The 15233-nt window shown below is 37.8% G+C and overlaps 1 protein-coding gene across 4 annotated transcripts in view; it reads right to left on the reverse strand.

Annotated features, from left to right (window-relative positions):
- The window catches only part of ebf1a (EBF transcription factor 1a), a 158248-nt gene extending 150343 nt beyond the window's left edge, over positions 1-7905 (reverse strand). For all 4 annotated transcript variants that reach the window (XM_067457485.1, XM_067457484.1, XM_067457483.1 and 1 more), the window contains exons 1-4: positions 7237-7905; positions 6243-6399; positions 5361-5424; positions 4478-4533 (exon numbers count right to left, since the gene is read on the reverse strand). In XM_067457485.1, coding sequence (XP_067313586.1) covers positions 4478-4533; positions 5361-5424; positions 6243-6399; positions 7237-7370 — 411 coding nt within the window. In that variant the 5' untranslated portion in view covers positions 7371-7905. The remainder of the gene's footprint in view (positions 1-4477; positions 4534-5360; positions 5425-6242; positions 6400-7236) is intronic.
- Positions 7906-15233: the final 7328 nt, after the last annotated feature.

Below are 15233 nucleotides of genomic sequence, written 5' to 3' on the forward strand. Positions count from 1 at the left end.
TGTAGCATATATATATATATATAGCATAAAAAAGTAATTTATTTAAAAAATGTATTTAACACAAAAATTCCTTTAGGTTTACATCTACTATAAAACAATAGAATTTGCCAAAAAAAAAAAACAATTACGTATTTTAATAAAATGCTTAAAGTAAATATTTTGTAGATCATTCAGTACAGCAATAATACACTAAAATATATATATATATATATATATATTTTAGCAATATGTTGTATTCATACCATGCTTTTTTCAGTAAAAAATTGGCTTTTATGCATATAAATATATTTGGAAATAATTGTATATTGAGGATCCTTTGGGGGAAAAAAAATGAAACCCATCTAATGCTGCCTTCACGTGCTATTGGAATTAACTTAAATACTAGTCTCCTAGTTAGAGAATGGCCTCTCATGTCAAAATTTTATTTGGATGACTTTGTAAATAGATATACTTTTTTATGTTGTTGTAGTTACTGGGTTTTACATTTGTTGGGCAGATTTCCTATTTTACCCAATATCCTCACTTTTCATCACCAAAGTCTTATAGGGTCATGGTCTAGTAGCTTTAAATACCTTTTCTTCGCTAAACATTTCACACATGTTTAAGCACATACACACACACACACACACACACACACACACACACACACACACACACACACACACACACACACACACACACACACATATATTTTCAATGTAGATGAGCAGACTTAATCACTGAGGCCCTCAAAGCCTGTGTGTGTAAATATTTGCAAATCAGTAGCATTAAGCCTTTATTTGGCCTGTCACAGAGCGGCCATTCACGTCCTATCTGACATCATCACAATCTCCAAACAGCTACTAATTACAGGAAATATCTAATATAGGAGATTTGTGTCACTTTGTTGCATGTCGTCTACTTTGGGGAAGTGTTTCTGGCATGTAAACACACCCTATTCCGTAATTAACAGGAAAAATATGCCGCGAACAGCGCAGAAGCGAAAGAACGGCCGAGACCTCCCTCTCTCTCGTGCAAATTTATTTAGGAATCTGCCCGAAGCTTAGCTCTAAAAAACACACACAGCAACAGGCAAGCTACAGCTCTGAGTTACCCACCAGTTCCAGCCCAGCACTTTTCTGAACAAAGCTCTCCTTAAGGAGAGCAACGAAGCACATGAAACATGCATGGCACGGTGCGCAGAGGTGTGTGTGAAGCTTTCATTAGGCCCTGATGCTGCTTTTAATGCATATTTTATATTGCACAAACTGCTCCTCAAATCTCGTTTGAGAGCCGCCAGTGCCGCCTTGAACTGACAGCCGCATCTGAGGCATGTAAACAATGCACTGTAAATACATGAAAACACATTTCCCTCTTTGTTACCATCACGCTTGCGTGTCAGCGGTGTGTGTGTGCGCATTAAGCCCGCGTATGTGATTCGCTTTTGTTCTGTGCTTCAGCTGTTGAGGGAAACAGTTGGATGGAAGGATAAAGAGCGAGAGAGAGAGTCTTTTACTGCATTGTCTTCATCAGATCTGTCACGAGCTCATGCGTTGATCACAGACACGGCCTGTCAGCTTGACACCCGCTCCATCTCTCCTCGCCCGCTCCAACCATTCCCACAGGCAAACCGAAAGAGCGCATATGGGTTTATTGTGAGTGTGAGCATAAGACGGGCACTGAATGTGTCAGTTTTCATCCGCTTAGCGTGAACTGTTTCTTTATTTTGAAGCAAACTTGATCCTTGCAGCTCTAGCCCGGATTGTTTGATTGTGTCTAATAGCTGCGTGCATGTACAGAAGCTCTCTAACTGTGTGGTCAGGCGACTGGACTTCACTGCCTTGCTAAGTGCTAAAGAGAAGTGTGTGTTGAACAGCTCTATAAACCTGCTCATCAGCCCTCCCGTCCGACACTGCCAAAGCCAGCACATGCTGAGTGGAGAGGCGCTCTGTATAGCCTCTCTGTACAGAGTTATGGGGCTTTAATGGGAAATCTTAAACACATTGCGAGCACTCCTCAGCATATGTAGGCTGACTGCTCACCGCAGAGTGGTTTTTGACCAGGTTTTTCAAAAGGCATTTAAATACCAGCTAACACTCCGTCATAATTTAGGCCGTGTTTCAAGCTGACATGGCTGAGGGGGGAAAAAACGCAACAGTCAAATGACTACGAGATCAGAAATCTGAAGAGAAGCCAGTCAAAAGGCTCACACATTTTTGTAGGAAATTTCACAGGCAACAAAAGGTCCATTTTGTATTGTCAATAATGTATGACACACAGTTGCCTTTCAAGCCAGGCAGCTTTCAATTGGTCAATAGACGAAAAAACCTGTTGCGAAATCTGCGTTAGTAAATTTTTCATTGTTGCAGAAAGACCTGAGTAGTACCCTAACAGATTATTTATCAAGTTTATAAGTATTAATCAAGTCTTTTGGACTTGATACCATGGTAATGTGCCCTACCAAGTACCTACACTGCCATTAAATTAGTGCAAAATGTGCAAAAATTGCACCTTTCACCAGGGCAGTACGCTTAAAAGGTCCGTGTTTTTACCTTATCAACCCCTGAAAGGTGCCTACTTGTCTTAGAGTAAAAATATGCAACCTTTTATGGGTAAATAAGGTACAAAGTTACAGGTGCAGGGACAAGCTATTGTAAACTCCTAAAAGTGTTTTTGGGGTATATCCACGTTACCTTGCAATACCATCTGATAACTTTTTATAAAGTACCAATCTGTTCAGAAAGCATGTTGATAGGCTGCCAAACTCTCTTTCGCACACACTATCTCTCTTTCTCGTTCACTCAGTGGCACCACATCATATCATTAACAGGTATGGCAGGGCTGTTTGCCACAGAAATAGCCAATAAATCAGTCGGTAATATATGTGCACGTGGGAGACAACCCTGGGGAGATAAACGGCTTTTTATTGAGACACTCAGTGAAAGGCTGAGCCGGGGCCAGTCCCCCTGGCCACTGTATTTACCTCAGGGGTGTCAGAGAACAGTCTCTCTCCCTCAGCACAACGCTCCTGCCTTTCACCCACACACATAAATCTGTCCCGCTACACTCCGGCCAAACCGCTCAGCAGCGAGAGGGCAAGAACTAGCATCAGTAACAGCACCAAGCCTCCCGCACATAAACATTCATGCAAAGGAAATTATAAACCACAAACAAATCACACAAATACATGAAATGGGATCTGCAGAACTGTTTGCGCAACATGTAACATCCAGGGATTTTCTAGTAAGAATTACTGAATAGAATTTCATGCTTTTTGGTCAAGTGATTTAAAAAAAATAATAATAATTGTAAAATAAATATTCATGTATTTTTTTTAAACATAAACTGTAATACATTTAAGAACATTGACTGTTTTATACCACATTTTATACCAAATTAAAATAATTGTCAGATAAGATGTTTAAATATTTCTCTCACTCTCCACTTCATTACATATTCTCAATAAGCACGCATGGAGCAACAGGGTGGAACAATAGGGTAATCGAGCTGGCATGTTTAAATCACATGATGTACTAATGTTCGGAGCGTTAGCACACTGTCTGTCACAGCGCCTGCTAATTACCTCATATCTATACACACTTCACCCTGCCTGGGGTCACACACACATACACATCACTTGTCATGCATCACGGCAATTGTGAAAACAGCTTATGGGAAATACAATTATTTTAGTTATTAATCAAATTAGCTTTGCATATTTAGTTGATTACAACTACATTCAAAATATTTTTTTCACTCTTGTTTAAAAGGATGAGACTTTGATCTAAAATCTGTCGTCTCGCTTCTTGACTTGCAGCTGTTACCATTGTTAGATACACTTTCCCTAAAGTGTCTTTAAAACAGCATTTTTAGACAGAGATCATGAGAGAGGAAGCGAGGGGACGAGTGGGGGGGGGACTGTTTCTGTTTTAGGGTGAAAAGGAAGAGCGCCACATATGAGAATGTGAGGTCACACTCGCTGCCCTGTGTGTTTTACTCCAAGCTCCCAGCCTACATGCTGAATACGACAAGCTATAACAGTCTTCATGCATGCCTTTTCATAATAAACATCTGTTCCCACAACACATTTGAATACACACAGATAAGTCAATAGGCATTGCAAGAGAGCCACGCACACTCTCTCAAAAACTGGAAGTATACTGTTTAAACATTAAAAGGCACCACTGGATAATCCCCTGTGACAGACAATGAATACAACTGAAAGTCTCTTTCTTTCTCTCTCTCTAGCTATCAATCTCACTGTCACACGTATGCACATAAATACATGCATACGCTCAGTCATCTTAAATGATGTCCCAGAGAGACTATGTCATATTTAGACACTAACCGATCCTCGTGCCCCTGAGGCATGCTAGAGTGTAACCCCAAACTCACCAGGGTGCACGGCACACACGCACACACTCTCACTGCAAATCACACACAGACTCTCTGAAGATATTCACCAGCAGACCGTGGGGATTTTCAAATAATGTCTTACCTGTTTGGTCATGGAGTCAATCAGGCGTACATAAAAGTCCTGTTCTGTTCTGATGCCTGTAGAGGAGAGAAGATAACTCCTCTTTAACTCACAGTACAATGCAGGTCATATGCACACACACGGATTAGAAATGAATCTGGCAGGTATATATTTACCATTCACAATGACATGGGTTTAATACAACAGAGATGTTTCAAATATCTAGACAACCCAGTCTGCAGACAGTGTTAAAAGATTATGGAAAAATTGGTTTTGAATCAAACTAACTGACATAGCCCCACATGCACACACTAAAATAAAAATCAAGAAAATGTGGCGCTGATAAAAAAAAAAAAAAAAAAAAGTCAAATAGAAATGATCAAAATAACAAACGTGATTTTCAGCAAACTAAATGTATGTTCAGAATGGCACAGGTTTAGGAACATGAGGGATTGGCGAATCACATTTTTAAACGCCTGGTTGTAATTTGCCACATTAGTAGACAGAAAAGAGTGTACTTTCATTATGGCCAGGCCATTAGCTTCCATCAAAAATGAAGAGCACATTTCTGGAAAACGCGTAACCGGAAAAGTGCACTAATGATTATCGTTTTATGTTTGAATAATATTCATAGACTAGTTAAAACGCAGAGACTTTGCTTTGAATATATTTTGTTTGAACAATTAGGTTATACCCTACGAAATATTATGACAGGCTATTATTATTATTTTACGACACTGAATTCATTTTTCAGTCAGTTTGATCTAGTTAGCCTAGTGATTTGTTTATTTTTGTCACCCCTTCTTTTCGCAATATTTATTTTATTCAGATTGTGGTACTGAAGTTGCCTAAATGCCCGATGTGTTTATACAAAGTTCAATGAATCTTAGATCTTCCGTCTTACCGTTGCTGTAAAGAAGCTGCAATCTGTAATGAATCCCATTGTTTGTCTTTTCTCCGCTAGATTCCTGCGAAAATAAATGTGATAGTTAGCAAGAAAAACCTAGTTGATTATTTCTGACTAGCCCTGTGGCTGAGTCAGACCGGCTATTTCCCAGCAGACCAGGAGGCCAAAAAAAAAAAAAAAAAAAAAAAATACATAGTCAGCCGAAACTAAATCTGAACTGTAGCCTACAACGTCATTTCAGAGAGTAAGAACACTTTTAAAAACAAATAGCGTCCTTAGAAGAAAAAAAGGAAGTTTTGTGTATTTTTTACAGTTTGTTATGATCAATAACAATTTACCCGGAGTGTAGCTACAAGTGACTAAGGAAAATCAGCAATCACTCATTTGATTTCCAAATGTCTCCACTAATTTAAATAAAGCAGCATACGGTCCTTCACGATAATAAAAATAATATATGAATATTGTTTTGAAAGGGAAAATGATTCTATGAATTTAGGTTATCACTGTAACCTTTCTGCAAAATTATACAGAAGTGTTCTTCAGATGCATAAACAATGGGGGGGAAAAAACTAAAACTTGAGATCATCTTAAATTATAAGACATGAATGTGTAAAATAATAATAATAATAATAATAATAATAATAATAATAATAATAATAATAATAACAATTATTATTATTATAATGATAATAATAATTATTATTAAAATAATAATAAAGGGAGGTTTAAGAGCTGAGATATATGATAGATAATTATTTAATGCAATAATAAAGATTTAAACGTTTTACGCTGTCGTTTGTGGTATTTTCTCTATTAGCCTAGAATTGACCACTCAAATTTGCACAATCACAATATGCAAAAAAAGAACGTTTCACTTGCCTTTTCTTTTTCAACAAATCCGACAAAAGAAGTTCTTTCAATTTCCACGGGTTGTCCTTGTCTGTCGTATAGCGCTAAAACGAAGTGGAAGAAGTTGGATTTGCGAAGATTTGAAGGAGGCTGCTTCTCAAAGTGTGCTCGAGCAAGACCCACTCCACTATGAACATGGACACACACACACACAGATAGAGAGAGAGATAGAGATAGTTATAGTTATACTTATATACTTACATATCTATATCTAAAAATAAAAACAATAATTACACTCTTTGTGATTATTTTAATAATAGCCTACTTTTCTAAAAAATAAAAAAGCCTTTAAAATAATTGTTTTAGTTTCCAAAATTGAGCGCGAAAGTCTTAAAATGTAATTAAACAAACTTGTGGAAGTAGGCTATTAGCTACTAATGATAGTCTGGTCTTTTATAGCTATCATTAAGACTTTAGGCAAGCAGGATTTTTTTTTTTTTCTGAAGCATTTATTAGGCCTGCTGTTTATTTTTATAACAACAAATACAGTAGCCTACTTAAAATGTTGGATGTAATTGTGGTAAATCAAAAAGTAATTAATAATAAATCGAATTGAATCTAACAACTGGACTATGTCCAGCTGTTCGTGACAAACTCTGGATTTTCTTTCAAATTCAGTATCCAAAGCAACATAATCAATGCATAACTATTTAGCATAGTCGTTTAAAAGCAAACGTGTGTGGCTATTTTAACGTTATAAATAATAATGTTAATAGGCTAATAAAAAATAGTTTTATTGCAACTGAAGCATTTAGCTATCTGTTGGTGTCGACAGCGCGCCGGAAAGGATGCTACGAACTTATCGCAGCAATAAATCAATCTCTTTGTCACCTTGTTATTAATAAGCAGACATCGCGCACTGATTAGGATGATATACATGACCGTTTTGTGTCGTCCCAGGATGATAAGCGCACACTATTCCTTCTGCTTGTTCCCGAAGCGCTGGAGACCGCCGCCGGCTTACCTCTGAGCGGCTGTGTTCGCATCCAACACTCCGGCACCCTGCATCCATGTCCGGACAGCGTTCATCCCGGCACCGATGGGCTCCTCTTTCATACTACTCCCGCTCCTTTGAATGCTGTCTTGAATCCCGAACATGAAAACAGACTCCTGTCACCGTCTCAGTCGATGCTTGCTTCTTTTGATCGCTCCGTTAAAAAAAGACAAGGAGAAGTGTATGGGTGAGCAGGTGTCACCGCGTTTGTCTCTATTAGCGCTTCCTCTCTGAAACAGAAAATAGAGCGACGTGCCAAAAGAAACGCGAGATGTCAACATCCAGGTTTGGGAGCACCGTGCAACAATAAACAAACAAACATACAAAAACTGTAAGATTACTCTGGAGGTCCCTTTGGTCTAGCGTGCGCAAAAAGTCTAATGTCACTTTAAGAAACAATAGGATCAAGAATAGGCTTCGTTGAGGGTTAGATCAAATGTCATCATCCAGAGACTTTTTTTCTTTCTTTATTTTCTCCTTCTTTCCTTTTCCTGTCTTTCTCCTCAAAGAGTATTCTCTGATCAAATCACATGAATGAGCAATATGAAATCAACCAGGAGAGGTGGACCCTTGTGGAGACAGCTCCCTCGCTGTTCCCCTTGTTCAAACGGGAGTGATTTGTGTCCTTTCCCAAAGGAATCCGATTTGACTGTCTCTGGGAACTAAACACAAGCAAACTAACCCCAAAGGGAGGAGGAGGCGGAGGAGGAGGAGGAGGAGGAGGGAGTAACTGAGCACGCAGGGCCGCCCCCCAAACATAAGTAAAGCCGAACTACCATTAGCTGTCCACCCAACCACGAAGCCCGTCGCCTAATTAGATATCACAGCTTGCCCTGCCCACTTAGCGAGCAGTGTGTTTAGAGCGAAAGCCAGAAAGAAGTTATGCGCGCCGCGCGTTAATGTCACGCGGGCAACTGCCTACCGGAGCGCGCGGTTGAAGCCAAATTGATGCAGTTCACATGAACGCCGAGTTGTTTTTTATACTGAATATTTTTTTTTCAGAAACAGCACAGTAAGTTTGTTTAAATGCTGGTTTAGGGATGAACTAATGTGTGGATTGTTCGATAACTTTCTGTCAAGGGTTGGGATTTAAAAGGAATTTCTCAAGGAGATGCCGGGGCGCAGTTGGGTTTGTCTCGCGCGATGTGGGCTACAAGTCTTTTGACGCCCCAAGCAACAAACTTAAATATTTTTTTGTTTAACAAAAAAAAAAAACGTGTTTTTAGAAACGGAGCCTAAATGTAATGACGTGATAAATAATGTCACTGTTTGTTTATTTATTTTGTTTATTAATACCGATAATGGTCCTGAAGCAAAGTGCCCAAGCCACCTACTGTTGCTATGGTTACCTGCTAGGCAAACGCGATTTTTTCTTTTCGTGACTGTCTGTTTACATCCAGGTAAAGAAGAAAAGAAAAGAAAAGAAAAGAAAAGAAAAGAAAAGAAAAGAAAAGAAAAGAAAAGAAAAGAAAAGAAAAGAAAAGAAAAATACGCTATAAAATTCTTACTAACTTTTGTAATCAAAATGTTGGGGTTACTGAAACAACCGCAAGCAACCACCGTCCTATTAGGGGATTATTTCTATTTATTTAAAACACGTTTGTCGAATAACAGTAACTTATACTGACGTAAACATATAGCGCCTAATGAGTTGGTTTGATTAAATGTAGGATATGGATGAGGGACATTATGTGATAAGCTTAAAAAATAACGAGGAGATAAATAATTAGTTTCACAATTATTCAAGATTTTAAAAGATTCAGTAAAAGACATCTAGTGCATTGTAGCATACCTAGGCTAAATGGGAATTTTTTCGCTTTCATATTTCCAGCAGATCAATTATTAAATAAATAAATAGCTTAATACAATTCTTACTAATTTACTGCAACATATATATTTTTGACGCATGCAATATTTAAAAAAAACACTGCCAATAAAGATTAATACTAATGTTGTATTATAATCCATAAAACATCTGTTCAGACAGTTGGCTAGCCTATGGGCTAAGACTATAAGATTGTACAGACCCAAACAATTTAGCTGCTTTCTCAAATATAAAACGTCAATCATATTTAAAAGTAGGCTAAAAGCTGGGAGCGCAAAATGAAACTTTGCGTTTCTCCTTTTTCACACAACAGTGTCCAAATAAGAAACAGACGTGTTATTTAGCCTATTAAACACATTCTACTTTCTGTGCATCACTTAGGCTAAATAATTGCAGCTTCATTTGCATGTGTGTATGAGAAAAAAATCAATGTAGCCTACAATCCTTTTTTAACATGTGCCAATATTTATGATAATCTTATAAAAATGCTCAAATTAAAATTTTAATAATATAACTAATCCTATTGCTAACAGCGACAAATTCGATTTGATTTAAAAAACAGATGTCCACATAAATCACGCTGTCGTTGATGAGTAGCTTAGTTCAACATTGCCTATAGCCTAATTAAATTCAATAACCGTAAAATAAATCATAATGTAAAACAAAGTTCTTGTCGCATGAGATAATTGTCACGTCAACATTTATTTATTTGAACAAGAAAATACTATCAACACAATCAAATTTGATAGATGCATTTGCCTAAATCCGTAACTAAAAATAGAATAAACTCGTGTCAACTCGATAATAATTGTGTTCACTAATGCATTATGTATGAATTAATTAGCCTACCTATTCGTTACCTATCGATTAGGCTCCTGTTTGGGATCCACCTCAGCTTGAAGGCCTAGGCTATTTAGACTAATTGACGAATAAGTTTCAGTTGGTGGTGATTATGTCAACTAAAATATGTGGATATTTTGTACATACAATAATGACAAAGACAGTCTGTGTTTTGTGGAAAACAAAAAGAATTTCGGACATCTCAGAGGATTGGAGACAGGAGGCGCGCGATTAATCGTAAACAGCCCAACATTGCCATCTTGTGGCGACAGGTGGAAACGGGTTCGGAAGGGTAAAAAAAATGAGAGTTTCTAAATTAAAGATCGTAATAATACAATTATTGTTTACTCGCTCATGTCACTCCAAACCGTTATGACTTTATCCAGTAAAAAAAGCGAGAGAGAGAGAGAGAGAGAGAGAGAGAGAGAGAGAGAGAGAGAGAGAGAGAGAGAGAGAGAGAATGAGAGAATGAGAGAGAGAGAGAGAGAGAGAGAGAGAGAGAGAGAGAGAGAGAGAGAGAGAGAGAGAGAGAGAGAGAGAGAGAGAGAGAGAGAGAGAGAGAGAGAGAGATCTTTTATTTTCTTCATAAAATGGAAGTAAATTTTTTGGCTAAACTGTTTTTTTTTAAGTATCAGTCATTTAATTGGACCTAAATTATGATTACTTTTGAATAAATGTAGCCTAAATAACTTGCAACATTTAGGTTTGAAGAGAAAAAAATATACACTTTGCTGTGACACTTGACCTTAACCTGTATGCCTTTATGCACACACGCGCGCGCGCGCGCGCACACACACACACACACACACACACACACACACACACACACACACACACACACACACACACACACACACACACACACACACACACACACACACACACACACACACACACACACACACACACACACACACACACACACACACACACACGCGTTGGTAATGGTTTTTATACCATACAAACCGTTTTTTTTTTTATCCCCGTACACTGCCCCTACCCCTAAACCTACCCATCACAGTAAACATTCTGCATGTTTACTTTATCAAAAAAACTCTTGTATGATCTTTTGAAAAGAGGGGACATGGCCAATGTCCTCATATTTCCCCTTCTCCTGTAAGCTATGTCATACCCATGTCATTATACATATTTGTGTCCTCATATGTCACAAAAACATGACAAGTTAGGTTACCATATTGTATGGGGACTTTTTTTATGTACATTCTGCCTCCTAACACTAACCCTACCCCTAAACACAACCCTCACTTCTGCATTTTTACAAAACATCATATGATTTATTAGCTGGTTTTGCTCATGGGGACCAAAAGTGTCCCCACAAGTATAAGGTTTTCAGATATTGCTTTCTTTGTGGTGACATTTTGTCCCCATAACATAAGGTTTACCAGGACACACACACACACACACTCACACACAAACCGAAATGAGAGGAGGAGAAACTCACACTGGCGGGGACCCGTGAAGACAACATAATTTATATTCTTGTTCCGTGAGAAAAAGTACCTAGGGAATATCTGGCCTTTCTAAAATGACCGAGTGTTCCTGCTTTTCACATGCATTTTTTTCTTTCTTTAAAAAAAAAAAAAAACTTTTTCTCCATTTTACACAAAGGTCAGAGTTCAAGGCTAACTTTGATCAGAAGGATGGAGAGAGGTGAAAGGGTAGCGCTCTTTGATTTGCTAATGTTTCCTCCATTCTCTCTTCTTACTCCACACGCTAAAGGGAGTTAAAGTGCTCACACAGGAAGAGCGGATAAACGCTCTCATCTGCCTGCACTGAGACACCTCACACTGCAGTTAGAGTGGGAATATGTGTATGCCATAACTTCAAACCAAACTCTTGCTGATGCAAGGAAAAGGACAACAAGCGATCTTCAGACCTCTGAAAGATGGCAAGTGGTCAGGAAATGAGTGCATATCCTGTCTGTGTCGCTTCATCAGATGTTTTGATGGGTTCAGCAGTCTGACATTACCTCAGTGTTCAGGTGTGGGTCTGTTTGATTCATCTCAGGTGGGTTTAAGAGCCCTGCAGGTCTTGTAGGCTTCAGAAACTGTGAAAGAAAGCCAGGACAAATGTTGCATACGTTAGGTTTGGATTTATTCTGACATTCGGGTTCATATATTTAGGCTCAAGGCATATTTTACTGAATTTGCTGCAATTCAAACAAAACATACAGGTCCTTCTCAAACAATTAGCATATTGTGATAAAGTTCATTATTTTCCATAATGTAATGACAAAAATTAAACTTTCGTATATTTTAGATTCATTGCACACCAACTGAAATATTTCAGGTCTTTTATTGTTTTAATACTGATGATTTTGGCATACAGCTTATGAAAACCAAAATTCCTGTCTCAAATTTTTTTTTGAGAAGGACCTGTAGTTTCCATGCTGAATGTAAATTGAGAATGCTAATATCATCATCACCATTTTCTTTCAGATTTGTTTTAAAGGAAAAATATATGCAACAGTTTTTAAACAACCACAAAAAATCTGGTGATCAAAGCTGACATCATGTCCTAGATTCGAAAACAGAAATGGGTAGGGCAAAAAAAAAAAATATATATATATATATACTAAGAAATTAGTCGTTAACGGCAGATACATAATTCTATACACAATTTTGTCTAAATTAATTGAAAAATGAAAAACGAAAGTAAAATCAGACATTTTTAATGCTGTAAGTCAATTTAGGCATAATGTAGGCTTACAGTATGGAAAAACTGTTCATTTAAAAAAAAAAAAAATCATCATAAAATTATCATCATCATCATCACAGGTGGATATAGGAGCCTAGCCTTTTGCGGTGAACATGATTTCACCAAGTACTTCTTCCTGGATCAACATTTGATTTGATTTGAGGGACTAGAGGTTACACTTTATTTGAATATTCATTAAGTACATGTACTTACTATATGATTAGGGTAAGCTTAAGGTTTGGTTGAGGGTTAGTTGCAATTATTCATAGCTTACTATTATTACTATAGTAAGTATGTAACATGAGTCAAGGACACTGTAAAATACAGGGTTACATGCAAGTTTAGAGTTTATGTCAAGATTAGGCTTACAACAAAGACTCTGCGCCATTCTCATTCATATGATTTCCCTGAGTTTAGGGATAAGTTATGGGTAAGGTTAGGTTTAGATGTAGGGATAGTGTTAGAACAAATTTTCATACAAAATATGTTGATCCAGGAACACAACTTAGCAAAATATCAGTGACCGCATATTTACAGCTCAGAAAGGCACAGTGAAAGAAAGCCAGAACAAATGTTTCATACAATTGGTTTGGATTTATTCTGACATTCAGGTTCACGTTCAGACTTCAGGCATATTTTACTGAATTCAGCTGCAATTCAAACAAAATTCAGCCTTCACAGAACATCATTCCACGTATATGCTGTATACAAATGCTATTACAATTACACTCTCCATTCTCATTTAGATTTGCTTAAAAAAAAAAAAAAATGGGGTTCCAGATAAAAGTAACATTGTTCATTTTTCCAGATTTGAAGGCAAACATCTTATTAAACTGTTAAACACATGAACTTAAACACTTAGTGAAAATAAAAAAACGGCATTCGCAAAATGTGCTCATACATTCTCTAATGTATTCATGTTCACAAATGCGCTAAATGCCAAATACTGACGAGAATCTCTCTAAAATCGTCACCAGTGCTGATCCGCAGCCAAAGGCACTTCCCACTATCACCACTAGAGGCCGTAGCGATCATATGAGCCTGAGGCCACTTCATGACACTCGGTGCTGATTAACACTGGACTTTTTCATATCAAAACTTCTTTACATATATATTTGTACATGGGTATACGTTTTATATATATATAACTTTATCCAATGCATACACACCAAAATATTTGGTATCAGACAAGACAAACTTTGGAGGATTGCTTTATGTTACATTAGTGCAAATGCAGTGATATATATATATATATATATATATATATATATATATATATATATATATATATATATATATATATATATATATATATATATATATATATATATAGATTAGGGCTGGGACAACGCGTCGACGTCATCGATGACGTCGACGCAAAAAATACGTCGACGCAAAATATGCGCGTCGATTCGTCAGACTCAAAATAAAGATGGCGGCGCCGGAGAGTAGTAGCAACCATAGATGTACATAATAAAGTATATTATGTAATTAAGTATATTATTTATTATGTATATCTATGATAGCAACACGAGTGGCTCCTCAGACTTTCAGAAGTGCAAGGCTTGCAGGTTGGTCACAATCTATGGGGTTGGCGCGCGGTGCGCACGGAGCATCACAGGCATGCGCGCACGCGTTTTGTTGTCACGGCTACATAAACAAATTTCTGCACACAGGAAGACAGATGTTTTGGTAATATTTGATGTATTTTAATCACAAAAACAAACGTTTGCATCAAGTGAAAGCATCGGACACCTTGGCTACGTTACCTACATAATAAGCTGTTTTAAATTTAAAATGTTCAATGTCTAATCGCGCTGATGTGACCGAGGGTATCCATCCTCTAAGTGAGCAGTTTCATCCCAGGACTATTCCGGTTTTAAACGGAATATTGGCGCCCATAATGCACTCTACATGTAACTTTTTTCACTGTCATGCCGCGGATGCGCGTGGCGTTTCTGTTGCGGGTCAGCCACGGGGCTGTGTGGCGTTTTCTCTGCCTCTGCGCACTAGAAGCGTGTCTGACGCGGCGCTGCTGCTGCTATTGATGCGGAGGGAAGCCCTATTCTTAATGTTAAACATAAATAGCCTACTGATACAGCAAAGACAACGTCGGCAGTAGCCACATATCTATGGTATTGACGGCAAAATAGGCTACAGTATATTTCGTTCTGTATTGACAGTTGCAATATTTCAAAATCGATAATTGACGTTTTTTATTATTACAATTAGGCCTATATCTGCATTTATGTAAACCTACAGACTTTCAAACATGAAAATGTAATTTAATAATATGTATTCGTGTCAAAATGATATATAAACATCTTTTCCTATTCTATTTTGCCTGGAGACGCTCCCAACACACGTGAAAAATAGGCGCTCCTCTATTTCTAGCATGCACGCGTTTTCCGCGCGTCACAGGCAGCGTGCAAACTCCAACCTGTTAACATGGGAGCCGAAACAAAAACGGACACGCCACGCAGCCGAGACGCTCACGCTTGCAGTGTGTCCCCGGATTTGATTAACCAACTTGTTGATATTTAATCGATGGGCATAGCCTGTAGGCTGAGTTGCATACATAGAA

Source organism: Pseudorasbora parva, chromosome 11 (genome assembly GCF_024679245.1).
Source record: "Pseudorasbora parva isolate DD20220531a chromosome 11, ASM2467924v1, whole genome shotgun sequence".
In the NCBI taxonomy this organism is placed as follows: Eukaryota; Metazoa; Chordata; class Actinopteri; order Cypriniformes; family Gobionidae; genus Pseudorasbora; species Pseudorasbora parva.